This window comes from Theobroma umbraticum, unplaced genomic scaffold, assembly GCF_002168275.2.
Source record: "Theobroma umbraticum cultivar Fairchild unplaced genomic scaffold, ASM216827v3 scaffold_51.0, whole genome shotgun sequence".
In the NCBI taxonomy this organism is placed as follows: Eukaryota; Viridiplantae; Streptophyta; class Magnoliopsida; order Malvales; family Malvaceae; genus Theobroma; species Theobroma umbraticum.
The window spans coordinates 7,329,474-7,356,708 of record NW_018397260.1 but is presented as its reverse complement, the minus strand read 5'-3'; the positions used below and the strand labels follow the sequence as shown (position 1 = coordinate 7,356,708).

Sequence of the window (27,235 nt, the reverse complement as noted above, 5' to 3'; positions counted from 1 at the left end):
GAATACTTCGATCGTCTACCCAACATTGCTTCGCAGAAAGCAGCTTGTCTCCCTCTTCTTAATGGCTATGTAAAAGAAAGAAACGTTGGAAAAGCTGAGGCTTTCATGAATAAGCTGACTGGCTTGGGGCTGACCCTGAGCCCCTATCTATTTATTGAAATGATGAAGCTGTACATGGCAACATGTCAGTATGAAAAAGTACCTCTAGTTGTTATGCAAATGACACGAAACAAAATACCCAAATATGCTCTATCCTACAACCTTTGGATGGATGCTTGTGCCAAAGCATCTGGGGTTGCAGCAGCAGAGGCCGTCTACAGAGAAATGCTGAGTGATGAGAATGCCAAAGTGGGGTGGTCCACACTATCTACTTTAGCTAATATTTATGTTAAAGCAGGTCTTGTTGAGAAAGCAGCTGCTGCACTGAAAAATGCAGAAGCAAAGCTGTCTACAAATAACCGCTTTGGTTATATCTTCCTTATGACTCAATATACATCTTTGAACAGTAAGGATGACGTTATGCGGCTATGGGAAGCCAGTAAAGCAGTAGGTAAGAGACTGAGTTGTGCCAATTATATGTGCATATTGTCGTGCTTGGTTAAGCTAGGTGATCTTGTACAAGCTGAGAGGGTGTTTATGGAATGGGAGTCCAACTGTCAGAAGTATGATGTCAGAGTCTCCAATGTCCTTTTAGGTGCTTACATGCGGAATGGTTGGGTAGAAAAAGCCGAGTCACTGTATATCCGCTCATTGAAGAAAGGTGGGTGTCCTAATTACAAGACATGGGAAATTCTAATGGAGGGGTGGGTGAGAAGCCATAAGATGGTAAAGGCCATCAATGCTATGAAGGAAGGGTTCGCAATGTTAAAAGATTGTCGTTGGAGACCATCCCAAGGTATTCTTGTGGCCATTGCTGAGTACTTTGAGAAGCAAGGGAAATTGGAAGATGCAAACAACTTTATTAGAGATATTCAAGCTATGGGTCTTGCAAGTTCACCAATATATAAATCATTGCTTAGAATCCACGTTTCTGCCAAGAGACCAGCTAATGACATCCTTGAAATGATGGATAAGGATAAAATTGAGATGGATGATGAGATTTCTACCCTTGTTCAAGCAAGTGAAATTGATTCCAGGAATTATTCCTAATGCCTCTTAATTTCTGCTCTGGGTTTTTGGGATGAAAGAATTCTATTAGTGAGGAAAGAAGCTCACGTGTGTTCCCCGCTAAAGACTACTGAGGCAGAATGAAATGCTCTGCTTATTCTTTTTATAAATTTGGCAGCATTCTTGTTTAAATTTTGTATTTCCTCTCTCTCTCTCTCAACACACACACACACATCAAACACGAGGATAATGCTGGAAAAATTAGAACCATAGCTTGCTTAAGGTGATATGCCCTGTTTGCAGTAAAACTAAGGAAGAAAAACAAATAAAATGACTGAAGAAGCCTTATACTTAGGAACGGCAAAGCAATCACTTCTTAATAGCAAGCAAAAATTTCTTCAGTGAGTTTATATATCACAAAGGCATATGAACTCTTGTGTTCGACTCGAGCAAAACCCACAGTGGACCTCGTGACAAGATAAAATTGATGAACTTTGGCTATGAGACTGTGTTTCATGAGGCATATGGACTCACCTGCTTAAACTTTGAACTCTAGAGGTCTCGTCTTGCATAAAAACAGTTTCCAACAACTCTGTTAAAATGAAAATTCCAAGTTCATATTTCCCCAATCTTAACTATTTTCATATTTTTCATTTGACACAAATCTTCAAAGTTTCTTGTTTCCCTTAACATCTAGGAGAATCATTTTCTAGTCGTCAAAATGAACTTGTTCTCTCTAGTTAGTCCATTCAAAATAATTAATCATGCTTGCAAATGTCAGTGAAGAAAAGTCCGAGCGCCGATGAGAAATTTTAACTAAAGGAATTGACAGATGCAGATACTATTGAGTTTCTCAAAAAGAATCCTATCCCACAAAAATGTCAAAATTGTACGTTAATCTTCTTTGAATTCATTGAAATTTTTGTCATAACTAACTATAGATTTAAAAGCAAATAAGTGCTCAATGTGTTACACTAGGGCAATCCAGCTTGTTATTCCACCCAAAGTTCATCTACCAAGTACCTCTTTTAATCACTGAATGCTCATTATACTTCTCACTATAGCCTCCATCCTAAAAAAGCCATGAGCTCTTATACAATCTTCTCGAGTTACTGCAGAGATAACAATGCTGACGAAACATTTTGCGAGATTCGATCATGTATTGGCTCCTGCAAGAAAAAATTAAATTGCCACTTTGCATAATAGCAACCAAAAGGCATCTATAGTGCTAAATCTTACCTCTGTCAATGGCATCTCAAATCTTGATTTTGTTATTGTTTCGTACAAAAAGATATACCTGGTGTAAACGTTAACATCAGTGCAAGCAGACATCGTCGAAAGCACTTCAATCATAAAACATTGTCAAAAAGTTTCTACATCAAGAAGCAGAACAAGGTATACAAAAACACGTGGGTTCCAACACATGGCTTTGGCTCCTCTCTACTATCTTTCAATACAAGTATCGTCAGAGTTCACATGTCTAGGGTCCACAACAAATGAATGCAGCCCACACATGTGAACTGTGCTGAATGCATTAAAAATAATTAAAAAAAAATTAATTGAGAGAATCTATATTGAAAACACACACCCAAAACCGTAATAATTGTCTTTCTCTATAAACAATTTACCACTGTTTAATTGTGGGACTAATAATTGTTTAACAAATTCCACAAGCTTGTAAAAATGGATTCATACAGCTACGTTTTGTAAAGGGATAAGGGCTACGCTAGCGACATACTACATCTGGGAGCTGATAAATGAGTGACAATATGTTTCAATTGACAGGAGAGAAGAGAAATGAAGAACAGTATGTCAGGTATGAGAAGTAATCCGAACTGAATAAGATTTTGACTTCATTTTCTCTTTTCTCTTTAAATTCATAATAGCATATTTTGTGCCTAATTAAAAGGTATAATAACATGGAAAACATACCGCCAAGCAAGCTCACAGACAAGTTCTTCAGGGGCATCAGGAAGGACCTAAGGATTGCATCATCAAATGAGATTTACGATATTTCCTCATATCAACAGACATCAGAGAGCACAAAATTTAATTTCTTGTTGCAACTTACCTCATCTTTATAGGGATTACAGTTATCTTTAAACCATAACCTCAAGAACTCCTGTAAACTCCATACATAATTACACGTTAAAAATCAGAAAATTTCCTCAGCACATGAGTAGCGAGGAAGTCAAAGTGAAAATCAACGAACTTTACATGTGAGTTCGCAAAACCACCATTTTGTCCCTAAACACAACTCAGACATGCATAACTACCATTCACTACCCACCTTGTCAACATTTTCAGGTTCAAGACCATTCTGAAAGCGCTCTTCATAAGAATTGGCAATCCAATATCTACTTGAGTCAGGTGTATGCACCTAGAATTACAAAACAAGATGCAAAATTCATCCTTGCATGTCAGTTTGAGCGAATTCTCATGCCTGCATATAGAAAGATGCGTATGCAAGAGTGCACATGTTTGCAGGTGTAATGTGTATATGAGAGAGACAGAGAGAACAGGGAATCTTTTCATGAAAGTGGCATCTAACCTCATCAATCAATAGAATTGAACCATCACTATCCTTGCCAAATTCATATTTTGTATCTACCAATATCAGGCCATGCTCCAAAGCTACACGCTGCATTTTCAACAAAATCATAATGTCAGTTGCATTAAACAATATACTAAAGATCAAGCAACATGTGGTAGAAGTAGAAACATAGAAAGAAACAATGCATCATATTTTAATGACAGACAGTGAAAGTGTTGGCTGTTAGAAAGTACAAACACCACACAAACACCACACATGCATAAAGACAGACCCAGGATTGCTCTATATAAGCTATGATGCTTGACATGACAACATTTTGTCTACCAACAGAGCATCACTGACACTGTAAACTAGTTTGTAGTACTAAAATGGTTTTCAACAAAATTAGAGGAGTAAAACAGAATGGAGGGCAACTCTCAAATGCCAAAGGCATCATTTTCATTCCAATCAACTGGCCTTCATAGCACAAGATGCAAATCAATGGATGTTTTGCTTCTTATGCTCTTACGCATTTTCAGTATTAGCATATTGAATTTGATCTCATCTCAAGAAATTTCATTGTGTTGATTAATATTCTCTTACATGCATCATAAACAATTACATCACGAAAGCACCTGAGTGTATGAACAGAATCTAAATTACCTGTCCATACTCAAACAAACTTAATGCTTTCTCTTTGGCTTCATCAAAGTCAGCTTGAGTCATCAGTCCTCTTCCAATTATCTGCAATCCAGAAGATAAACAGAGACCAATCAACAGTATCCTAAGATTAGACAACAGGAACCTTTTTTTTCAAGCCTAGTTTGAAGGGGTGGAGGTGGCAGAAGAGGAAAACTTTGAAGCAATATGAAAGATAAAAGAGAATCTTATTATTTTCTTTATACTTTCCCTGTATCTAACAAGTTTAAATTTGGAAAAAGAAAAAAAAAATTAACCTCATCTGGAGTTACAGGAACATCATGATCCTCAGCCTTAGTTGTAGGTGTGAGTATGTTTGCAGTTAACTTTTGATTTTTTACCAACCCTATAAAACATATTAATCGGCCATCATATAGCACAATTTCCAAACGAAAACATAAAGTGATTTAAATATACAAAAACCTCACCATTTGGAAGTGCATTGCTACAGTAATTTCGAACCCCATTTTTGTAGACTGTCCACAGTGATGTATCAGTACTTCCTGTCACAAATCCTCTAACTGCATATACCAACAAAATTCAGATCAGAAGAGGATTTTACACCAGACAACTACAATAACTCTAAACAAGGACCTCGGCACACAGAGATGGAAAACTTAAATCACTTTGAACCTGCAGCACTTCAACCTCCCATTGAAAGAAAAAACAATCAACTTACATAGAAGATCAATTTGAAAAGGCAAACTTTTGTAATCAGACCATGTTAAAAATAAAGTTAGCTGTTCTAAACTAAACAAGTCTTTGTCTTCCATACCTTATGAAATTACCCCATCTAAATATAAGAAAACTAAAACTTATGAAACATGTTCATTATTTTACATGCTGTGAATGAACAAAGGAAAACTTGCCGCTTGCTTTAATTGATAAAATGGAACTCAGTTTATAATCCAAACTCAGGAATAGCCCCTAATCATGAATTGTAACCAAGGAAATTCAGAGTTCAAGTTTGCAACAATGAAAGAATTCGATTCCATGTGGAAAAATGAAGAGTAAAAATCTCGAAGAAACTCACCAACAAATTCAACAGGAAAGACAGAACATTTCTTTGCGATTGTAACATTTTTATCTGGTACTGACACAACTGCATTGGGGGTTATGTGTTGTGTCCTATTGAACCACCACAAACTCGTCTCATTAAGAACCTGAAAATTGAAATTCCAACAATGATACTACATCTCATTTACCACTAGTAATATTTACCATCAACAAAGTAGTAAAAAGGTAGAGCAATCTGAGTATAAAAACCTGGCCTTTGAAGGGAATAGAAGCAAGAATCCTATCAAATGCACTCTGACGATCAGTAGTGACCAAAACAAGATAATCCCCACTATCATAAATATCTCTAACCTGCAGAAATCAATCCAAATAAAAACCCATCCCTTGAACACCAACCTTTGTTTGGTTGCCAGGAGAAAGTACAAACCTAAAAAGCTTAACTTGGCCAAATTTCAAAGAGAAAAAAAAAAGGGGGGGGGGGGTGACAATCCTTTTCATTTCTACCTTGCCTCTGGTTTTGGATTTGATACCAGGAACCGTTAAATGAAGATTAGTCTCTGAAAGACAATTGTGAACAGAGCCTTTTATAATGGCAAAAACTTCTTCTTTGCGACCAGAGTTGAGCAAAGCATCAAGGGATGGATTTAGTTGCTGGCTTTGGTTTTGGCTGGACATAACCGACAGGGAGATTTTGGGGTACTTTCTGGATTTGGGTTTCGCTTCTAAGGAAGAGATTGATGGGAATAAGCAATTGGGATTATGGGTTTGGCTGGAGCTGAGTGGGGTTTTGGGAGGGTTTACGGTTGTTCTTATACACTGAGCCATTTTCATCTTTCTTTGTCTTCGGCTTTGTGTCTGATTTATGAGGGTAACTGAGACAGTGGAATTTTATAATCGAGCGTTTGCAAGGATGCGTTTGGTTGCGTTCGCTTTTTCATTTTTGGAATGTAAAATTTCATTGGATACCGAAATACAAAAAATTTAAACTTTATAAGATAATTATTAATTATTCAAATTTAATTATTTTATGACACAATTTGGAGACAATACTGTTAATTAGATTACAATTATTTTAATTAATTAATTAAATTATAATATATATAATTTCAGAATGTAAGAGATTTTTTCTTCAAAGAAAAATCTACTACTAAAATAATATAAGTGTTATGAAATAAATTTAAAATAACAATTATAAGAGAAACATAAGAGAAAGTATTTAGAGAGAAAGAAAGTATCTAGGGAGAGTGAAGAAATTTTATTAGAGTGGATATATAAATGAATTAAAAGAGTTTATAAGTAAACACTTTTTTTATAAAATAAAGATAATACTTAGAGGTTAGATGGATTATGTTATAATCTAATATGATTTATATCAAATTTAAATATAGATAATATAAAAATATATTTATAAAATATTTATAATAATAAAAAATTAAAATATATTTTTTAAATAATTATTATGATAATAATTTTTGAAAATATTAAAGACCTTCTGTATTGGGTATGGACAACCCGTACAAAGACGTTTCCAAACAACAGCACGGCTGCAACCAAAAAATCTACGTCCACGTCGCGGGCCATCGCGTGCTTTTCAACCAATCACATCAACTTGCGTCAGCAAAGGAGAAAAAGCACCAATTCCCTCGGCCACGTAAACCAATCAGCACGGTCCAAATATGACCACAGCATCTTCCTTCACACGGCCACAAGCAACTCGAATAAACCCTCAAAGAAAACCCAGGAACCCGAATGAAGACCCGGATTCGGAAAACCTAGCGTTTAAGAACTGGACACGTCCGCAATTACCTCACTGGTGTAATCCAGGGAAATAGTTTTTATTGTTAAATAAATTCACAGCCCCCAAATCTCTCGACCCGGAGATTTCTTCTGATTCCGTCCTCAAATTTCTCTCCCGGAATTTTTTTTTCCCAATTATTTGCTTACCTAATTTCTCTAATTCTTTCTGAATCTTCTTTCGGTAAAAATCTTTTTCATTTTCTTTTTTGCCATTTCTCAAGTGGGCTCTCCTTTGGTGGAATCTGAAGGATTTTGGGCTGTGCTTAAAGGTTGGTTCTTTGCGCTGAAATTTTGATTTCTTTTCGGTTAATTTGTATGATTAGATGAAAATTTTGAATAATAATCGAATAAAGTTAGGATTGTGATCTAGGTTCCATCTGGTCCCCAGGAGAATCCACGGAAAAGCAAACAGGATCGATTCAGTATCTGGATTTTCTTTTTTTTTTTTTATTAATAAATTTTCCGTTTTAATTAAAGATGCGTTTTTACTTGATTGATGGTTTACATCATTTTGTGGCTTAGTGAATTGAGTTTTTTTATATTATTTACTTTTCTTTTCTTCTATTTTGCCTTTGTTCTTTGAACTGGCTTTGATCATCTTTTTTGTTTTTCATTTTAGTTTACAGGAAACGAAAGCAGATGAGCTTGCCGCCGTAAAATGTGATATTTTTGTTGATTATCTTTAATTTTCTGCAACTTAAATGCATCTAAGGTCTAGTTTTAGATAAGTTTGTTCGAGTTGATACTTGACTTGATGAGAAAGAAGAGGAAAGGAAGTGAAACTGATGTGTCTCCTGAGGTAACAAACAATTTTGCTTCGTCTTGTGGTTCCAGATCATCTAATATTAGGTCTCATTTTTCATTAGAAGATTACGCGAGGCTAAAAAAGAGGTGCAAAGAAGATGTTGATGCACCTCCTGTTTGTTCATGTAAAAGTAGACTCGCTGGCATTGCTACCGCCCCACCTTGTGGTGCATCTTCTTTGGTCCCTCCCGGAAGAGGTCTTAAGAGGAAGATAGGGTGCATTGAGGTAATAACACAAATTGGTAGGAAGAAAAAGATCGAGGATGATTATGTTAAAGGTGCCACAATTGGGCGGGGGAAATTTGGGTCAGTTTGGTTGTGTAGGTCTAGGACTAGTGGAGTCGACTTTGCTTGTAAAACACTATGTAAGGGAGAGGAGACTGTTCACAGAGAGGTAGAGATAATGCAGCACTTATCTGGTCATCCTGGGGTTGTGACTTTGCAGGCAGTGTATGAGGAGCCGGACTGCTTTCATCTTGTAATGGAGTTGTGCTCTGGAGGTCGTTTGATTGACCAAATGGCAGAGGGTCAGTATTCAGAGCAACGTGCTGCTAATATTTTTAAGGACGTTATGTTAGTAATTAAGTACTGTCATGAGATGGGAGTTGTGCATAGAGATATAAAGCCAGAGAATATTCTTCTCACAACTTCAGGAAAGATAAAGCTGGCAGATTTTGGTCTGGCCATGAGAATTTCCAATGGTGAATATCCGGCACCTGCTTTAAAGAATATGAGCTTTACTTTTTATTGATTCTTTTAAATTCTTTCTTTGTTTATTATCTTGCAAATCAATATTCAAGCGTTTGGAGACCTAGAGATAAGTTTGTATGTTCTCAATGTCTATCAAGTATGGTGACATCTTTATTTTGAGATTGGCTGCAAAATGCCTGTCACACATATGCTTGAAGGAAGAAGGACAAGGGGGGGAAGAAGTTGTTGCCTGAGACAAGAAAACATATCTTCCTGTCTGCTTATTGATTAAGTGAACCTCAGTTATCTGGCCTGGAACGTTATATGTTTCCCTTTCTGGGGCCATGTCTTGCTGGTGGCAGGAACAAGAGAATTAGCTGAAGAAAAGGATTAGCAAGATATTATCCTCAAGGTGCTAAAACTTACATTAAATAATAAAAATAAAATCGCATTAAAGAAGTCTACAACTATCAGCATTGTGATTTGCTATTGAGGAGTGTTGATATCTGCCTGGGAGGATGTGAGGGACTGTGGCCTGGTTTTAGTCTGTCCAACCACAGCACTTGTGAGACTAAATCATATTATAATTGCTAAAATATTTGAAACTAGAAATTTACAGGGGCATGCAAATTCTTTTTATTGAATTTTAATTTTAATGTTCTCATGTTCTAAATTGCTAATTCTAAAGGCTTTTAGCATTTTCTTTTCCTTTGATCATTCTTATGCATAAGTAGATAGGATCATGCTAAAAGATGCTAGCATATTGCCTTAGGAAAGTTCTGTTTAGTATTTGAGTGTCTCCTTTTTAAGCTGTGCCTAATGCTTCTGAGTGACACTATTACTATTCACTACAGGTCAGACTTTGTCTGGTTTGGCTGGAAGTCCAGCTTATGTTGCACCTGAGGTTCTGTCAGGAAATTATTCAGAGAAGGTTGATATATGGAGTGCTGGTGTGCTCCTACATGCACTTTTGGTTGGTGCTCTTCCATTTCAAGGAGACTCCTTGAAGGCAGTGTTTGAGGCCATCAAGAATGTAAACCTTGATTTTCACTCAGGGATATGGGAGTCTATATCTAAACCTGCACGTGATCTGTTGGCAAGAATGTTGACAAGGGATGTTTCATCAAGAATAACTGCAGATGAAGTACTAAGTAAGCCCCAACTTTCTCTTACTAAAACATTAGTATATTAAATAATAGATACATTCACTAGAAGTTTGTGAATTAGCCTTGTATTCATAATGAAGCATGTAACTTCGCCAATTATATATTAAGGTGTTGAGCCATCATAGAGGTGATTCATTAATTTATTTTCGTCATGATTTTTGCTTCCTTATGATTGTTTTGCCACTCATTATGCTTGTTTCTTTCTCAATTTATGTGGACTTTTTTTTTCCTTTTTTTTTTTCAAACAATCTGTTATTTGGTTAGAAAATTTCCTTAGGACTTGCATAGGGGCTAACCACACAATTCTTGTGAAAGCTTAATCATGAGACTACAGTTGCTGACATTTGAATTGTTTCATTTCAGGGCATCCCTGGATATTATTCTACACTGAGCGTTCTTTAAAGACATTATCCATCAAATCAAAGTCAAAGAATCAAGTAGGACCTTCCATTCAAATTTACAGTTCTCCTGGATCCAAGTTAAGTGTGAGGAGGATAGATGGTGGTTCTCATAGTCGGGTTCCACAGCCGGTCTCGGCGTCCAGCAGTTCAAGTTGCAAGTCAGAGGAACAAGATGAAAATGGTGTGGTGGATGTGCTCGCTGTGGCAATTTCCCATGTGAGGATTTCCGAACCAAAACGGAGCCGACTTTGTAGTCCCACAGGACCTATAGAGCAGCAGTGTTCATCTAACCTGACGGCTAACAACCTCTGTAGAGCCTTTTGATGCTGCTGACACCACTAACATGATTATCTCCACTGTTTTTTGAGCTGGGGATTTAGAATTAACCTGCCCTGGTTGCAATTTCAGTGGGCAAATTGATGCTTATGGACGATGAACTTAACATTCAATCCGGTGATAATGGTGTCATCTCTAGCAAAGCTTTTGACTTCCAAAGGCATGGTGGTAACTAAATAATTGTTCTAGCCTGGTGAACAGAGAGAATTGAAGTACAGGATGGATGTAAATAGATCCTTTCAAATCATTTTCTCCCCTCACTTGTATAGTTGTGTGTTCAGTTATTGAGATTCAAAGTCTAGTGGCATAGGTAGGTTGCCTTACAAAGATCTGTTTTACTGAGCTGTGAAAGCAGTTTGTTTATGGTGTTGATTCCCATCCTTCGTAACTGTCAACAGATTTTCACCATTTTAGGCCTAAAATTTCCTCTTCCTTCGAGGGGAATACATGAATTAAAAGTCTTCAAAGAAGCTTCAGAGATCAGTGGAAGATTGAAATGGGAGAGAATTGATGCTTGGAAAGAGGAATTCCGCATGACAACCATGAGGTATTGTCAGCGTTGATATGCCCCACGCTGGCAATCATGATGGGACCAGGATAAAAATGGCCATACCCCAATGTCCAAGATACTTTACGAAAATGACAAATTGGTAACAAAGCCTTCCATGCCCAAGTTAGAATCATCAAGATATTCCACGGCAATTCAAAAGCGTGCTTAACGTAGGCAACTAGGGGAGGATACTTGATATAACACTAAATCCAAGTCTTTCAAAGCAGCTTTAGATGGAGTATGGAAAATATGATAATCAACTAAAACTACGGAATGATAATGCAACAATATCTCCTCGTTTGGAGGATAGAACAGGATTCTGACAACAGCACAATAAAACCTAGAACCAATATTTTCTAAGTCAATTACGACTGACAGAAGTCAACTGTCAAGCATTTACGCACCATTTTCTTTCGATCGCCAATCAACATGTATTCAGTAGTCCCCCAAAACCTCATCTTCTGGACAATTTGGACCACATGTAGACAACAAAGAAGCAAAATAGTGCAAAAAGAACCACATGGACTATATGGTTTGAACCATGTTTGATTATGCTCTTGTTCAATTTCCTAATGTTGTTCTTCACCCCTGCTTGAGCTTTAATCACGGTCATTTGCTGTCATAAAATGCGAATGCACATTCAGAAATCAGGAAAAGCGTCTTTCCAAATATAAATAGCAAAGCACTACTACCTAGACATAAGTAAGACCATGCCAAAATCACCATGAAAACGATAAACCAATACTATTCATTTTGCATGCATGTGTGGACATTGGCTCAATAAAAGTAGGCGTCAGAGAAATGGGAGAATTATCTTTTACATTATCTTTTACATAATAGAGAAACTAAATGATAAATACACTTTCAGGCACAGATAAGCACGAACTAACATTTCCCATCTTTTTCAGGTTATTTTCCAACACTTCTCCAATTCAAAATTCTATTCCCCCCTCCTCTCCCTCCTTCATTTCACTTCACTATACAAAACTGTATTGCAATTTTATAGTAAAACCTCAAAATGTGTACAATAGACTAAGGAGGTTATTCCTTGTATGGAAGCCAAAAAATATGTCATAGCAAGGATTGATAACATGCAAGAAACCATAAAGAGAACAAATGTTAAGCAAGGGTGCATTTAGCAGTAACAAATACCAGCTGATCTAAAAAGTCCTTCTGAAATTTTGCTTCTGATCCTATCTCTTGAGCGACCTGCACCAACATTTTTCAATAAGAACCAAGTTAGCAGAAAAATCAAATAATTTATCTGGAAAGCAAGGAACCAATCTCATAAATTATACAATTCGTGCAAAGACATAACCAAGCCAAGAGTATATTATATAAAGTCGAGTAGAAAACCTCCACAAAAAAATTTGAAAATTCTACATCATATTTTACCAACTTGCCAAGCCACTGCAATCAAGCACATTTGACAGACCACAACAATCTCGTACAAACTCCCACTTAAAATACAATGAGAACCTTTTGGAGTCCCAATTGTGATATTCTTATAAATTTGCATGCTTTAAGATTTACTTGGAACATTCTTTTTCAAAATTTAAGTTAACTGCAGCGCTTCAGTTAAGACAACCTTTAAAGATTCACAGAATTCAGCGAGTTAAGCTACAGACATGAATAAAAAAGAGAACTGTACCCCCCACACCCCAAACATCAAAAACCTAAAACCTCAAAAACAACTGACAAGCTAACCTTAGGCTAATGTATACTCATTGCACTAAGGGTCAGGACATTCATCCACACAAAAAAATATAAACCAGCATAATTCCAATGAAAAAAGCAAAAATATATTAAATATCATTATAAGATAAATATTTATAAGCCTGATTTATCTAAATTCAGAATGACCTTGGATATTTATCTACATTGGTATAATTTCCGGTATCTCCCCAAATATGAATATATAATCAATGTTCCGAACTTCTGTTACCAGTATTCTATTTGATGAGCCAGTGTTTGGCATTGACTGAAGCAATAATGATGAATTATCATGACATATATTAAAACCAGAAGATGTGCATGACAGGATTCCATCTAAACACGAAATTTCACTCAATTTAGCTCAAATCCTTAAATCCAAACAAACGAGCAAGCAAGAAAAATCACATCAAATGATCAGCAAGATCTTGTTGAATTTTAGGAGCTGAAGATCATTCATGCACTTCATCCAACAGAAAAAAGAAAAGAAAGATAAAAGGTATGATCATAAAATATCAAATTAGAAAATAAAATCAATAAATAAATAATCTTACGTTTCTCAATTGTTTAACTTGGCTACGGAGACCGGTGATCTCATCGTCCAAATCAGCATGCATCGGATCAATCCGCAATTGTATTTCATCAGAGCTAGCCACCGGTCTCGTGCTTAAACCCTCCCTATTTCAATAATAATCATAATCAAAATCAGCTCTAACAAACAACTTTTTAAAAAAAGAAAGCTAAGAAATTCTAAACCGTCCGATTCTCCGATTATATGTTAACTAAATCCAAAGAAATCAAGAAAATAAAAGAGAATAAAAAATAGACCTTGATCTGTACGGAGCTGCACCGCCGTAGAAAGAACCGCCACTGGTTCGGTTGGAAGTAGATGCCATCTAAACGTAAGAGAGAAGAAATAAGCGATAACGCCTTGAAACGACAACGGAATTCTGAGCCAAATCGTATTGGAAAAAAAAAATTGACCCGATAGCTCGCTTGATTTTTGAAATTTCGAGAGTGTTGGCAATGACGGAGCCGTACTCCCGTTTTATTTCTCCGAAATACTATTTAAATAATAATAATAATAATAAAAAAGGTTGATGACGCTGTTGAGAGATCGATCTACCGTTAGTTTATAATCCTACGGTGCTGGAAACTTCTCTTTTCCTTCTGCACCGCTTTCCCTCTTTTTTGTTTTTTTTTGTATTCCTGGGGTCCAATCTGTCTTCCACAGTTTTATTTACGCGTGAATGTGGCTTTTAAGATTCAAGGCCCGGGTCGACAAGCTGGCTTTGAGGGCTCGTTGTCCACCATTAAACATTTAGATAGAGAGTATTTTGCCAAATGGAGTCTAAGCTAAGCAAATTCAACTGAAATTCTCAACCACACTTTTTCATCTTTTCTTCACACTTTCTTTTTTCTTTTAATCTTTTGAATAGCAAAAAAGGAAAAGCACATTAAACCTTTAAATCCCAAATTTGAATTCCTTTTATATTTAATTTTAATCTAATTTTATGTTAATTTAGTTATTTATTTATTAAACATCTTTTAATTGATATGATTAAGGGTATTTTGAAATTTTACTTGAGTCTAATTCTTTTTTGATTGATTTTAGATGCGTACTCCTTGTGTTAATTGAATTTTACTCTTGAGTTGTTTTCCACAAAAATTAAATCCAAATTGACAAAAAATGAATTTTTTTATCAATTTGTAAAAAAAAATTATTATCCAATTATAAAATACGATATATTCAAAATTAATAAATTGAATAAAAATTTTAAAAATGATCACCATGGGTATGTAATGAATAAACTTTTAAGGTTGTCCTTGAATTTTTAATCTAATTTTCAATGTTTCCTTTTTTATTGCTTGTTAAACTTGGAGAGATCATGAAATGAACTATGAATATTTTTGTTTACTTATGTAGTACCTATATATTATAATAAATGTATGTATAGTTTATTTTTTAAAAATTAAATTTTTTTAAAAAATTTAAATAAATAAATACTAGTACATAATTTAATGTAGACATTGAACTTTGCGGTCGACAAAATGGCACCAGCACCACATGTTCTTAATCGGGTAGGCCAGCCTCAATTTAGTTAGCTATTATTATTATTATTAAGATATAGTCGTGGCATTTGGGTGCATTGTTTTCATCTTGAAACGTTTTATATACACAATTAACAATTATTGAAAGAAATTTAAAATACTAATCAAATTAATTTTTATTTTGTTATTATATTTAATTAATTTTTATATTTTTATTTTGTATAAAAATAAGTTTTTATAATTAATATTTAATTAATTATTTTTAATTAATAAATAATTTATCATTCTATAATACGAGGCACTATGTCACAAGTCGAAAGTTAAATCTAATCTCGTGGGTAAAGAGTGCATTACATAATTAGGTGAGGTATAATTGAATAAAGAGTCAATGCAACGAGAGTATTACATAATTAAGTGAAATAAAATGTTATGGATCTCATATTAGTAAAAGATAAGTGAATCATGAGTATATATACATAGATTTTTCATCACCTCTAATACCAATTATCATGGGTTAGAAGTTAAATTTAATTTCACGTGATTTGAAATCTTAAAAAAAAAAATTTAAATAAACTTATAAATCACAGATTTACCTTCATAATCTAAAAAACATTCAAAATTTAAACAATATAAATCACAAGTACACATTTTCAATTTTAAAAATCTGTTAAATAAGTGATAAAAGACTCATGTTTATATAATCAATATCTATTTTATTTTTTATTAATGTGAAATCCATGACTCATTGACTTAACATATAAATATATCATAATAGATAATAAAATGACATACTGATATAACTATGTAATATTTTGTTCTATTTAAATTTATGTTAAATTAGTATAAAATGATAATTAATATTTTAATTAATAATAAATAAGTAACTCTTAATTATAAAACTTATTTGATTTAAATTAAAATATATTAACTTGATTGAAATAGCAATAAAAGATAAAATTTTATTAAAATTTTCTAATATTTAAAAACTCTTTCAAGCATTATAAAAAAAGGAAAAAAATGACATCAAGGAACATGTAATCCGCGGGTGTTCAAACGCACGCGCCTTTCTCGTGGAAACAGAGAAAACGCGAGGAAGGTAAAGGGCTACCAGCTCACAATCAGAAACATCCGACAGATCATAGCCGTCCAAAATAGTCCAACTAACAATATAACCGTCATTACGGTTTGACTTGCCTTTCCCCAACCTCTGTTTCCCAATTCGAGTGGGATGGGGATGGGACAATTCAAATTAGAAGTGGCAGCCTTTCGCTCGCACGTGTTTAGCGAGATTCTTATACGGTATCGTCCTCGTCCTAGCCCTATAAATTGCGGTAACCCATGGTAAAAAAGCAAAAGAAGGCCTCAGAAGACCAACGGAAACCAATAAAAAAACAGAGCAGAGACACAGGAATATTGTCAAAGGAGATGGGAAGTGAAGCCGAGATTGTCAGGAAACCAAGATTTCTTTGCCTCCATGGATTCAGAACAAGCGGAGCGATTCTGAAGAAACAGATGGAGACAAAGTGGCCTCAATCAGTGTTGGAAAAGATTGATCTAGTTTACCCTGATGCTCCTTTTCCGGCGCAGGGGAAATCCGACGTTGAAGGGATCTTTGATCCTCCTTATTACGAGTGGTTTCAGTTCAATAAGGTAAACAAGCAATATTTCACGATTTATTCTTAGATATTTCTGTTCTCTTTCTTGTTGTTTTTTTCCCCGGATGAAAAAAGAACGCGGTTTCATATATATTTCAGGAATTTACGAGTTACACAAACTTTGAAGAGTGCCTTGCTTATATCGAAGATATTATGATCAAGCAAGGACCATTCGACGGTCTCCTTGGTTTCTCACAGGTGTGTTTTCTTGCTCTTAACGTCTGGTTTTCTGTTTGCTTGCCGAGAAATTGACTGAATCTCCGAGTTCCCTTTCTTGTCTCTTTTTATTTATTCATCCCAATTGAAAAAAAAAAAATACTATTACCAAGTAACAACAAATGACATGTGCACTTTACAACTTTATATAATTCCAGGGAGCTATCTTGTCAGGTGGGTTGCCTGGACTGCAGGCGAAGGTGCGTTGATACTGCTCTTCCTATTTTGAAATATTATTATTATTATTATTATTTTTCCTTTAAACCTTTGTTATGGGCCATAAGAGTTAAGGATTCGTGCAACATCGATGGGTGTGCTTGCAGGGTGTGGCTCTCACAAAAGTTCCCAAAATAAAGTATTTGATAATAATTGGAGGGGCAAAGTTCAGGTCAGAATCAGTGGCGGAGAAAGCGTATTCTTCCCCCATTCAATGCCCATCCCTCCACTTCCTAGGTACACACATTCCATTTTTCTTCTATCTTTTATTTTCCCAAATTTTCGTAACTTTTAGTTTTACTTGCTGAAATCTAAAAAGCTTATGAATTCTGTTGACTTATTTTGAATGCTAAAAAAATTATGTTTATAATTAAATTACTTTCCATATATATTAAATATTACATCTACAGCTGAAATTAGAGTATAATTACCATGAGTGTAGGAAAAAAAATCCTTTTTTATAATTTATAATTTATAATTCAATGTTTTGTTGATAGGAATTTTAATTGTAGTGAAATACTTTCATTAAAAATATTCTTCATAATTCTAATAGTATATTAAATAATTTATAGATTAATATTATAAAATTTGAATTTTTTACACTTCAAATTTATATTTTAAAATATTTATCTTTACATACAATTGATATATATATATATATATAGATATATAAACTGCAAAGGTTAAAAGTATTGAATAATTTATAGATCATAATTACAAAAATTTAATGATTTATGTTACAAACCTTAACGTTAAAGAATATTTGCAATTATATATAATTGTTAATTTAAAAATAAGTAAAAAATTTTATTTGTAACCTAATATTAGTTAAGACTTAAATAATTAGTTACAATATATGGAATTGTCTTCCATTTTTGGGTACCACAATAATTAATTTCCAGCCAACCTTTCTTTTCAATTTTTTTTTCAGGAGAGACAGATTTCTTAAAGCCATATGGATTGGAGCTCTTGGAATCCTGTGTAGACCCTGTTGTCATTCATCATCCAAAGGGCCACACTATTCCCAGATTTGGTAGGTTTCTATATGCAAATGGTTCCTTTTGGGTAAAAATTGCATGGATTTTTGCTTCTTCATCTGATTCATTGAATCTCTTTTCCTTTTGTTGTTGTTGTTAATTTCAGATGAAAAAGGATTGGAGAGAGTGACGAGCTTCCTGGACAGGATTCAAAAGATGTTGCCTGAGAAACAAGAAAAGGAAATATACTCCACGGCCACTGAAGATGCTTTGGAAGCATAAAACAAGAATCGTTTAATTATTAGCTACTTAGCTTGTAATGGCGTTGATTATAGTCCAATGGACTAGAATTGGTTATTTTCCCAAAAAAAAAAGAAATATTTAAAATTGAAAATCAATCATGAAAATTAAAAAAATTATCATATTTAAAAAAATTTAAATAATTTTTTATTATTTTAATATGTTTAATTAAATTTTTATATTTTTATTTTGACGATTGATAATTAACTAACCGTTAATTATAACATCACTTGTTATTTTATTTTACGTAATATTGATGTGATATAATAATATGTTTATATAATTTTTTTTACTTGTCATATCAACACTATATGAATATAAAAATAAAAAAATTTATTTTAATTTTTGTCATTTACTCGTCAATCCATTATTATAAACGTAACTTAAAATAAAGATATACAAATTTAATTAAATCTAAATAAATAATAAAAATTTATTTAAAAATTGTTTAAATAATTCAATGATTTTTTAAAATATTATACTAAAGAAAAGTTAGCAATCCACCCAAGTTAAGCAATGGAGTTCTATTTCTCAATACGATTAAAAATAATGTTTATAAATTTATTAAAAAAAGAGATAACTTATTGCAAAAGAATATAACATCCAAAAATTAGAAGACCGAATCGTAAATTTATGATGCCAGCAATGTCATTTTTGCCAAATATTGAATTTTTGATTGATTAAAATTTTAAATATTGTTTTTGAATAATAGTTTTATAATTTTAAATTTTTTACTTCAAGAGGAGTCATTTCTATTTTTAAGTGTTATGAAAGATAATATTTACAAATTTATTAAAAAAAGAGATAACTTATTGCAAAAAAAATATAATATCCCAAAAATTAAAAGACCAAATCATAACTTTATTATGCCAGTATTTTCATTTGTGACAAATATAGAATTTTAAATTGATTAAAATTCTAAATCTTGTTTTTTTATCAACATTCAATTGTATAATTTTAAAGTTCTTGTCACACATTGAGTCTCGTTTAATTCTTATGTTCTTGTATTTACTTATTTTTTTTGAATTATTTTATCTTTTTTTTTTGGACGTTTTTCATAATAACAAAAATATGTAGTACTATAATTTTATGATATTGTTTTTATTATTCTTATTTTTATGTACGCAACAAAAAAAAAAAAAAATCAGATAATCCAAGACAAAGGAAAAGAATGTTGGGAGTGTTAGGCAAAGGCAGAAGAATGATATGCTCGCTCCTCACACAAGCACCATTCCCTCTGGCTTATTATAGCTCTCCTTCTTCCATTTACAAAGCCAAACCATCTGGTTATCTCCCTCGCATCTCCTCGGTAAAAAGCTTCTCATTCTCGCTCTCCTCAAATCCATCTATCCAACCCTTTAACAAGTAAGCTAATGTTGTTTTGATTAACAGGGTTTTCTGGGTCCAATTTCCTGCTCTGCAATCCTAGCGTTTTGTTCGAAATCCGGTGAAGTGGGAGGAATGGCGTCTTCGCTGCAAAATCAGGGTTCTATTACGTACCTAACGCAGCGAGAAGCTGCCGAGATTGATGAGGTTCTCATGGGTCCTCTGGGCTTTGGCGTTGATCAGTTAATGGTTAGTTACCGGCTATTTTAAACTCATTCATTGCTTAAATATACATTTGTTGAACGGTTTCAGTTGATGTCAATGGTCAGGAATTAGCTGGTTTAAGCGTCGCCACATCGATTGCTGAGGTAAGGGCTAATACCTCTTTTTATTTTGTGTATCGAATTTCTCTGGTTGCCAACTTGCCATATACTAATTCAAACATACAAAATATCCATGTTTTTAAGTTTACCTAAGCATGCATAAGAAGTTTCCGATTAAAGGGTTCTGCTTCTTTTTTATTGATGTTGAGCTGATTTCTCTACTTATCTTGCTACACTACTACTAGAATGTCAAATATATATATATATATATATATATATTGTTCAATCTGCAATTGTGCTTCAGCTTATATGTTTTTATTCAGCCGTCAAAAGGAGCTTTTCTTGTTGCAGGTTTATAAACCAAGCGAGTATAATCGTGTTCTTGCTATTTGTGGTCCGGGGAATAATGGAGGTGATGGGCTGGTTGCTGCTCGTCATTTGTATCACTTTGGATATAGGCCATTCGTCTGTTATCCTAAGCGAACTTCCAAACCCCTTTATTCTGGTCTTGTTACTCAGGTATGGTTATGATACAAGGGCTGTAGTCAAAATAATCCTGAAAATTTAGCTTTCATGGTTTGTCTGAGTTGTTTTTTGATCTGCTGGTTTTGTAGCTGGAATCTCTGTCAATCCCTTTCCTGTCGGTGGATGAGCTGCCTGTGGACTGGTCAAATGACTTCGACATTCTAGTAGATGCTATGTTTGGCTTTTCATTTCGTGGTAAATGCTTTCAACTTGATGTCTATGTACATACTTTATGATGCTGCAACATTATTGTTATTACCATCTATCTAGAAACAAGTTAAGACCATGCTGCTATGATTCTCCTTTTCTTCCCCATCAACTTCTATTGTTTAAGATTCATATTTCTTACCACTGCTACTGGAACCTTTTTATTTTCTTGGCTGTGAAAGTGGGCAGTACATACTTCAACTTTCTCTAATAAGCTATCTTATCCCATTTCTGCATCTATCTGGGCTCTGGATTTTACGGCTCATTTTCATGGTGTGATCAAATCACTTATTGCCTCTTGGTTAGGTTTTGATCACTATTTCTGGCTTATCTTTCTTTTTTTAAAAAAACAAATATAATTTAATAATCTTAGTGAAATTTTTAATTCTTTTGCATTACATAAAACTTTTTATTTGCCCAATCAGTGTATAATCATGGCATGAAGAAAGTTTGTGATCTAATGATGGGGTGCAGTCTAGGAAAAACTATGAAATTCTGTGAATCATCTATATTCATTGTTTCAAATCTTTCAGGTGCACCGAGGCCACCTTTTGATAATCTGATCGAGAAGCTGGTTCACTTAAATAATTATAAACAAATGCAACAAAAGTCCCCTGTTATTGTGTCTGTAGATATTCCATCTGGATGGCATGTTGAAGAAGGTGATGTTGATAGTGAAGGAATTAAACCTGACATGTTGGTGCGTCTTTCATGCAGCCTTAGATGTGCTTTGGAAACTTATGTTTTGTTTTTGTTTAAACATGAATAGTTATGCGGCCCTCTCCTTTATATTAAATATTTGTGTGTCTAACTACTGCAAATTTCTAATAACTTTATTTTAAATGTACACAGGTTTCTTTGACTGCTCCAAAACTGTGTGCCAAGAAATTTTCTGGACCTCACCACTTTCTAGGTGGAAGATTTGTCCCACCATCTATTGCAGAAAAATATAAGCTTCACCTTCCGCCATATCCTGGCACATCTATGTGTGTCCGAATTGGAAAGCCTCCACAAATTGATATATCAGCTCTCAGAGAGAATTATATATCTCCAGACTTCCTGGAGGAGCAGGTGGAAGCTGACCCTATTGATCAGGTATGAGTTCAGAAGTCAAATTATGCTGTTCATTCATTTTACTTGATTTGAAAATTCATTTTTTGTTGGTGTCTTCTCACAATCAGTTATTGCATTTATTTCTTTTATCATGTAAGCTTCTCACTTATCTTGCAGTTTCGCAAATGGTTTAATGATGCGGTTGCTGCTGGCTTAAAGGAACCAAATGCTATGAGTTTGTCAACAACAGGAAAAGATGGAAAACCGTATGCCTCTCTGGTTTTGCCGCAATCATGCTTCTTTATTTGTGCTGCTTTTTTTTTTTTTTTTTCTAATGAACCTTAATTCTTTGAAGCTGTAAAATGTGTTAGTTTGGATCCTAGCTGCTAATCTAAGGCTACATATTATTAAGAAATGAGTACACATTTTTGGGACTCCCTTTTCTGATCTAATGGATGCACTCTCATTTCCACTTCAGGGATGGATCCACAAGGGAGGCAGCTTCTCCCACTGGAATCCTTAAGAAAATTTGGGAACTATTTAAAATGTGCCAAAATTTTTTGAAGAAATTTGCTTTTCCTCGTACTAAATATGAGAAACATGCTTATAATTTGAGGTAATTGAATAATCATAGCATTTTCATTGTTATTATCCAAACCCTGATTTTTAAATATTAAAGTTGGTTTCGGGTAGTTTCTCTTGTGTAAGAAGCACATTAATTAAATGGATTAAGCTGAGTTAATTATGGATGTGGACAAAAATGAACGAAGTTTTGTACTTACGAATATATATTAACTAAAGTTAGTTTTGATATTACTAATTGTCACTATATTTGTTGGAGTAGCTTATATGATGAAGATTGTGCAGAATAATTTGCCTAACCAGTGAGCATTTAGATTGAATAGTCATGACGTCAGCTGTAGTGTGACAAGATATGTTAAGTAGTACTAACAATGAAACATATCGTACATTTCAAATTATGAAAATATGTTGAAAACAAGTGGAGGGTTTTGTTTTTATGGAATAATGTGATCGGTTAATCTTGTATCTTAATGTTTCCATAAGTTTAGGAGAGGTACTTTTAAATTATATTCTTAGTTCTTATAAAAATTGTAAATGAATTTCCTTTAGGCTGTAAATGGTTGTTGTTTCTTCAACCTTCTTTTCTTTGGAATTGTAAAGTGCTTGAAATTTGAAAAACTCTTCCTCTGAATAAAATAGTTAGATTATGCAACTTTTTTAGTACTAATCCTCTTCATCACCTCTGCCATTCTTTGTTTGGTTGAAATTAGCCACGACCTGGTCGAGCTTCATCCTGAAATAATTCATATCTCCTGCACTTCTAGATGTCCTAATACCTTTTAATGAAATAAATATGGTGATGATGACTGCCAGCAACTTCATTTAAACTTTAATTGCAGTATTTCAAAACTTTATACGTTTTGGATATTTATTGGTAGACCTTTTCTCATCTCTTTTTTACCATCTTACCATCTGCTGCAGCTCATCAAGAATGGTATTGCTGAAAGGTGTGGACAAGGATGGTTTTGTCTGGTTAGTGTTCTTTTCTGTCAAGGAATCATGTGTGGTTAACAGAGTTTTTTATGATTTGATATTGTTTGTTATATTTCCTATGTTTTTACTTCAAACAGGTACACCAATTATGAAAGTCGAAAGGCACGTGAGTTATCAGAAAATTCTCATGCGTCACTTCTTTTCTACTGGGATGGGCTTAATCGGCAGGTAGGGCATTGAGTTCTGGCTTGTGCTTATCCATTATGAAATGCTGAAGTAAATCAACTTTAGTTGACGTGAAAATTATCTTTTAGAAGAAATCTGTTCTGAAGTAAATTCTTCTCAAAAGCATGGTTCATTTTTGAGCATATGACTAGCATCTGCATGCAAAGACTGAAATTACTGATTCAACAATACCTGATTCTGATGCCAAATTCTCTATCATTTCTCTTTCTTACCCTCGATTTGTTTGATGGACAACATGCAATATGGGTCTTGAACAGTTTTTAAGATTCCTTATAACATATTAGGGTTTAGTGTGGTTCAGGCCAATTGTTGAACTCTTTATATATGTTTTCGCTTTATTTTCAAAAGTGAAACTTCTTGTGTTGTAGTAAATATGGATGTCTTATTCCCACTTGCAGTCAGATGCACTTTTGATATATTGGTTCCAGAAGTAGGATCATTGACAAATTTAATGTATGATTGAAGCAAGGGAGTAACAGCTTTTCTGGCCGAGTTAGCTTGGTCTATTACTAACCATGAATTCTGGCTATTGATTCCTTAGGCTTCATGGTTGATGTCGATAGGATGGTTATTATCAAAATCACAATGGATGGTGAATTTAGATATAATGGTTCTGTGTATGAGTGTGTGTGTGTGTGTGTGTGTGTGTGTGAGAGAGAGAGAGAGAGAGAGAGAGAGACTTGAATGATGGATGGTGCGTTAGATGATAGAAGTTCTGTTCTTATGCATGTCATGTCTGGCTTCGTCTGTGCCTGTGTAAAATGTGTTGAACAATCTGAAATTCTGCTGGTATTTGGGTGTGCCTTGTAATTATGTATGTTAACCAAAAGGCATAAATAATAGCCTCTTTAATGTATTGAAATGTTGCAGATATATGTGGGAAATTGTTTTTGACCTTTAGACATAAACTTGATGTATTGAACTTTCAACTTCCAATATATAATTGAAGTTTGCTGCAATGTGGAAAAGTATCTGATTAAATAGTACTACAACTTTATAGCATGTTGATATGTCTACTTGATGAACACGGCTACACTGAACTGTGATTTCCAGGTAAGAGTGGAAGGATCTGTGCAGAAAGTTTCTGATGAAGAATCAGAGCAATACTTCCACAGTCGTCCTCGGGGAAGTCAAATTGGAGCAATAGTTAGCAAGCAGGTCTGTGACTTTAACATCCTGTTACTGGAAACATGGATGATAGGGTTATGACCTGCATTACCCCTGTTAATGTCCATTAGAAGTAAAAGTGATAGTTTGAGAAAAAATTAAGGATTAATTTCTTTCTTCAGAGTACTATAGTTCCTGGACGGCATGTACTACACCAGCAATACAAAGAATTAGAAGAAAAATACTCTGATGGGTAAGTTGTCTAATTTTCAATTGACCCTTATAGTTTGGTTTGTTCCAATATTCTATATGCAGCTATGCTTCAGGCTGTTTTTATTGGCTTGATTTCCGTTAAATCTCTTTCTAAATGAAGTGCTTGTTTGATTTACTTCTAAATTCAATCATGACCAAGAACCTGCATCTAATGAGTTCATGATCACAAATGACCAGCGATATGACAAGCTAATGACTCTTTTGGGACTTGGGAGGAAACCAGAACTAAAAATCCTTATGTTTTTCATTTTGGCAGGAGTTTGATTCCAAAGCCTAAACACTGGGGAGGATACAGACTTCAACCAGAGCGTTTTGAGTTTTGGCAAGGACAGCAGTCCCGTTTGCATGACAGGTTGTCCATTTTCTTGCTACAATAATTGGCCTGTAAAATATGAATAGGAGGATTTTAGCCAAAATCTATCACAATTTCAAACCCTTTCTATATTGGCTTCAAACAGGATTTGCTTATTAATGATATGGGCCATTTTGTTTAGATCCGTATTTGGGTTAATGCTACATCTTGGATGAGCTGATAATTGGGTCAATTCCGGAATAGCTTATAGCTGACGATGCCTTCTATATTCCAATCATACAAGTTCAACCACTTTGAGTGGTAGTTCAAAGCAAGTCCAAGTCACTCAAAGCTCTTCCTCTCCTCCTGCCTCTTCTCTCTTTCACCCTCCACTCCCTGCAATCTCACCCCCCATCCCACCACACTTCTCAAAAATGCCACAAGGAAAAGAAAAAGTCTAGGTTTGCAGAAAAATGTGGATTTTACACTAGAGCTACATCTCATTTTGGTATCTGTTCCTTTGCCTCTTGACAGATGCTTGCTTTACCTTGGAAATAGACGAACCTGGCGCAGATTTTAAATTGTGGTTAAAATTCATAGAAGGTTGGTCCAATTGGTAATATGTGTGCTATTTTGGCAGGTTGCAATATTCCCCTCAAGAGATCAATGGGAAACGGTCTTGGAGAATCGATCGCTTGGCCCCCTGAGTAGTATTTTCAGCTTCTTCACTGTGAAATTCACCATTGTGGTAGTATATCATTCGTTTCTATCTAAATTTGGATAAGCATCAATCACATGCCAGATGCTGTTAATCTTCTAAGGATGTAATCTATTGATGGCATTCTGAGGTGTGACATTTTAAACAAATACAAGTTTAACACCAGCAACTCATAAATACGGTGATGTAGGTCTGAAATTTGATCGGTGTGGTGAACGTGGGTAAATATCATGGGCAGGATCTCTTACATTTAGTCATGACTGGTGCACATTCATATTCCAAAGGATGTGAAACACAATAGCAAATTTGCCTTAAATTTATTAGCGCTCTTCCCCATTGCTTTAGCCAATATTTATAGGCTTAATTTGCTTGCAATAAAAGTGCTACTTTTTCTCTGTTAGGGGCTTAGGACATTCATTTTGTTGCCCTTTTTTAATTGCAAATTACTTTATTTGGTCAAAGCCTCCTTGCTTATAAACTTCTATAGCACATTTAGTAGAGTAATTCCTATCTAATCTTGGCCTTTGCTATTGGGTTGTTCACAAGTCGAACATCATTAGTAGTCAGATGAGCGTGTTAACAGTCTATTCTATTCTATCTAGTGTCATCACACAAAATAAAGTCACGTTGAATCACTATCTAATCTTTTCCTTATCCCCTTGGGCTTGCATAGGATAACAGATTTTCCGAATTTTCCATGAGCATGATAATATAGAATTTCTAGATACCCGTTTGTAAACATTTGACTCGCAATCGTATTTGCTGGCTATCCTTTCAACACAACCACTCTTTTTGCTGGCTCTGGTGAGCAGTTGTGTGCAAAGGACAAGGACCCGAATGGCTGAATGCTCTAAAATACCACAATGAGCTTTGTCGACAGTTATGATGGTAAGTCACTTTATTAGTGGATATTAAACTTTCCTTGTTATATTCCAATTTCATGATTGGGACTGAGGTGTTTACCGTTGATAACCATGGAGGAATACCTATGTTTGCAATCATGGTTGTTTTGACACCGTCCCTGAATTGGAGCTTCTGAGTTTGCAATTTGTTATTTGTCCATGGAAAAGGTCTGCATCTCAGGGACTTTATTATTATTTTGTTTTTATTTTTTGGTATCTTTAGGGGAAGGAAAAGAATGGGAAAGAGAGAGTTAGGCAGGCTTTATAGGAGGAAGCCGTCTGCTTTATTTCATTTCATATGGGTCTGATTTGTAAGCTTGTCCAAAAGTTTGGAGATATCCTTTTATGGATGCTTCTTGCCATTTAAAATTTTGAATAAGGTTGAAGGAAGGGTGATGCTGCTGATTCTGACCAAATAGGCTCCACCATGAAAATTAAATATCAGGGCTTCCTTTTCAAGGTTCTTTTGACCAGCTTAAGCTGAAATCTGACACACTACTTTTTCCGAAAGGCCAATTT

The 27,235-nt window shown here is 34.5% G+C and overlaps 7 protein-coding genes across 11 annotated transcripts in view; 4 read left to right on the top strand and 3 right to left on the bottom strand.

The window, feature by feature from the left end:
• Window positions 1-6: 6 nt before the first annotated feature.
• On the top strand, window positions 7-1,299 carry LOC110417007 (Tetratricopeptide repeat (TPR)-like superfamily protein). Its single transcript, XM_021429167.1, has one exon. The coding sequence runs from the start codon at window positions 106-108 to the stop codon at window positions 1,147-1,149; it is 1,044 nt and encodes a 347-aa protein (XP_021284842.1). The 5' UTR covers window positions 7-105; the 3' UTR covers window positions 1,150-1,299.
• A 613-nt stretch (window positions 1,300-1,912) lies between these two features.
• Window positions 1,913-6,226, bottom strand: PUR7 (purin 7). The gene is made up of 12 exons (XM_021428790.1): window positions 5,861-6,226; window positions 5,606-5,707; window positions 5,373-5,502; window positions 4,768-4,860; window positions 4,597-4,685; window positions 4,304-4,384; window positions 3,659-3,748; window positions 3,398-3,487; window positions 3,179-3,229; window positions 3,040-3,086; window positions 2,347-2,404; window positions 1,913-2,276 (listed from the first exon to the last, which is right to left on the bottom strand). The coding sequence occupies exons 1-12, from the start codon at window positions 6,185-6,187 to the stop codon at window positions 2,217-2,219; spliced, it is 1,218 nt and encodes a 405-aa protein (XP_021284465.1). The 5' UTR covers window positions 6,188-6,226; the 3' UTR covers window positions 1,913-2,216.
• Window positions 6,227-7,075: 849 nt separating this feature from the next.
• PEPKR2 (phosphoenolpyruvate carboxylase-related kinase 2) lies at window positions 7,076-10,938 on the top strand. Of its 4 annotated transcripts, none has more exons than XM_021428256.2 (4): window positions 7,076-7,422; window positions 7,773-8,658; window positions 9,502-9,798; window positions 10,177-10,938. In XM_021428256.2, the coding sequence occupies exons 2-4, from the start codon at window positions 7,908-7,910 to the stop codon at window positions 10,536-10,538; spliced, it is 1,410 nt and encodes a 469-aa protein (XP_021283931.1). In that variant the 5' UTR covers window positions 7,076-7,422; window positions 7,773-7,907; the 3' UTR covers window positions 10,539-10,938. The 4 variants fall into 4 exon arrangements, with proteins under 4 accessions (XP_021283931.1, XP_021283934.1, XP_021283932.1 ...); XM_021428259.2 differs by having other exon boundaries at window positions 7,542-8,658; XM_021428257.2 differs by having other exon boundaries at window positions 7,524-8,658.
• Window positions 10,939-11,271: 333 nt separating this feature from the next.
• Window positions 11,272-14,102, bottom strand: LOC110416300 (bet1-like protein At4g14600). The gene is made up of 5 exons (XM_021428261.2): window positions 13,940-14,102; window positions 13,642-13,709; window positions 13,368-13,491; window positions 12,253-12,309; window positions 11,272-11,716 (listed from the first exon to the last, which is right to left on the bottom strand). The coding sequence occupies exons 2-5, from the start codon at window positions 13,707-13,709 to the stop codon at window positions 11,555-11,557; spliced, it is 411 nt and encodes a 136-aa protein (XP_021283936.1). The 5' UTR covers window positions 13,940-14,102; the 3' UTR covers window positions 11,272-11,554.
• A 2,096-nt stretch (window positions 14,103-16,198) lies between these two features.
• On the top strand, window positions 16,199-18,571 carry LOC110416347 (uncharacterized). Its single transcript, XM_021428326.2, has 6 exons — window positions 16,199-16,515; window positions 16,620-16,718; window positions 16,895-16,936; window positions 17,060-17,189; window positions 17,884-17,985; window positions 18,096-18,571. The coding sequence occupies exons 1-6, from the start codon at window positions 16,204-16,206 to the stop codon at window positions 18,209-18,211; spliced, it is 801 nt and encodes a 266-aa protein (XP_021284001.2). The 5' UTR covers window positions 16,199-16,203; the 3' UTR covers window positions 18,212-18,571.
• A 767-nt stretch (window positions 18,572-19,338) lies between these two features.
• Window positions 19,339-26,209, top strand: LOC110416345 (pyridoxin (pyrodoxamine) 5'-phosphate oxidase). Of its 2 annotated transcripts, XM_021428323.2 has the most exons (15): window positions 19,339-19,538; window positions 19,622-19,804; window positions 19,885-19,923; window positions 20,230-20,397; window positions 20,493-20,598; window positions 21,144-21,310; window positions 21,463-21,705; window positions 21,841-21,929; window positions 22,142-22,279; window positions 23,167-23,217; window positions 23,316-23,406; window positions 24,478-24,582; window positions 24,714-24,784; window positions 25,061-25,156; window positions 25,737-26,209. In XM_021428323.2, the coding sequence occupies exons 1-15, from the start codon at window positions 19,401-19,403 to the stop codon at window positions 25,801-25,803; spliced, it is 1,752 nt and encodes a 583-aa protein (XP_021283998.1). In that variant the 5' UTR covers window positions 19,339-19,400; the 3' UTR covers window positions 25,804-26,209. The 2 variants fall into 2 exon arrangements, with proteins under 2 accessions (XP_021283998.1, XP_021283999.1); XM_021428324.2 differs by lacking the exon at window positions 22,142-22,279 and having other exon boundaries at window positions 19,350-19,538.
• An 870-nt stretch (window positions 26,210-27,079) lies between these two features.
• The window catches only part of LOC110416523 (transport inhibitor response 1-like protein), a 2,148-nt gene continuing 1,992 nt past the window's right edge, over window positions 27,080-27,235 (bottom strand). Inside the window, exon 4 of the mRNA XM_021428527.2 lies at window positions 27,080-27,123. Coding sequence (XP_021284202.1) covers window positions 27,080-27,123 — 44 coding nt within the window. The remainder of the gene's footprint in view (window positions 27,124-27,235) is intronic.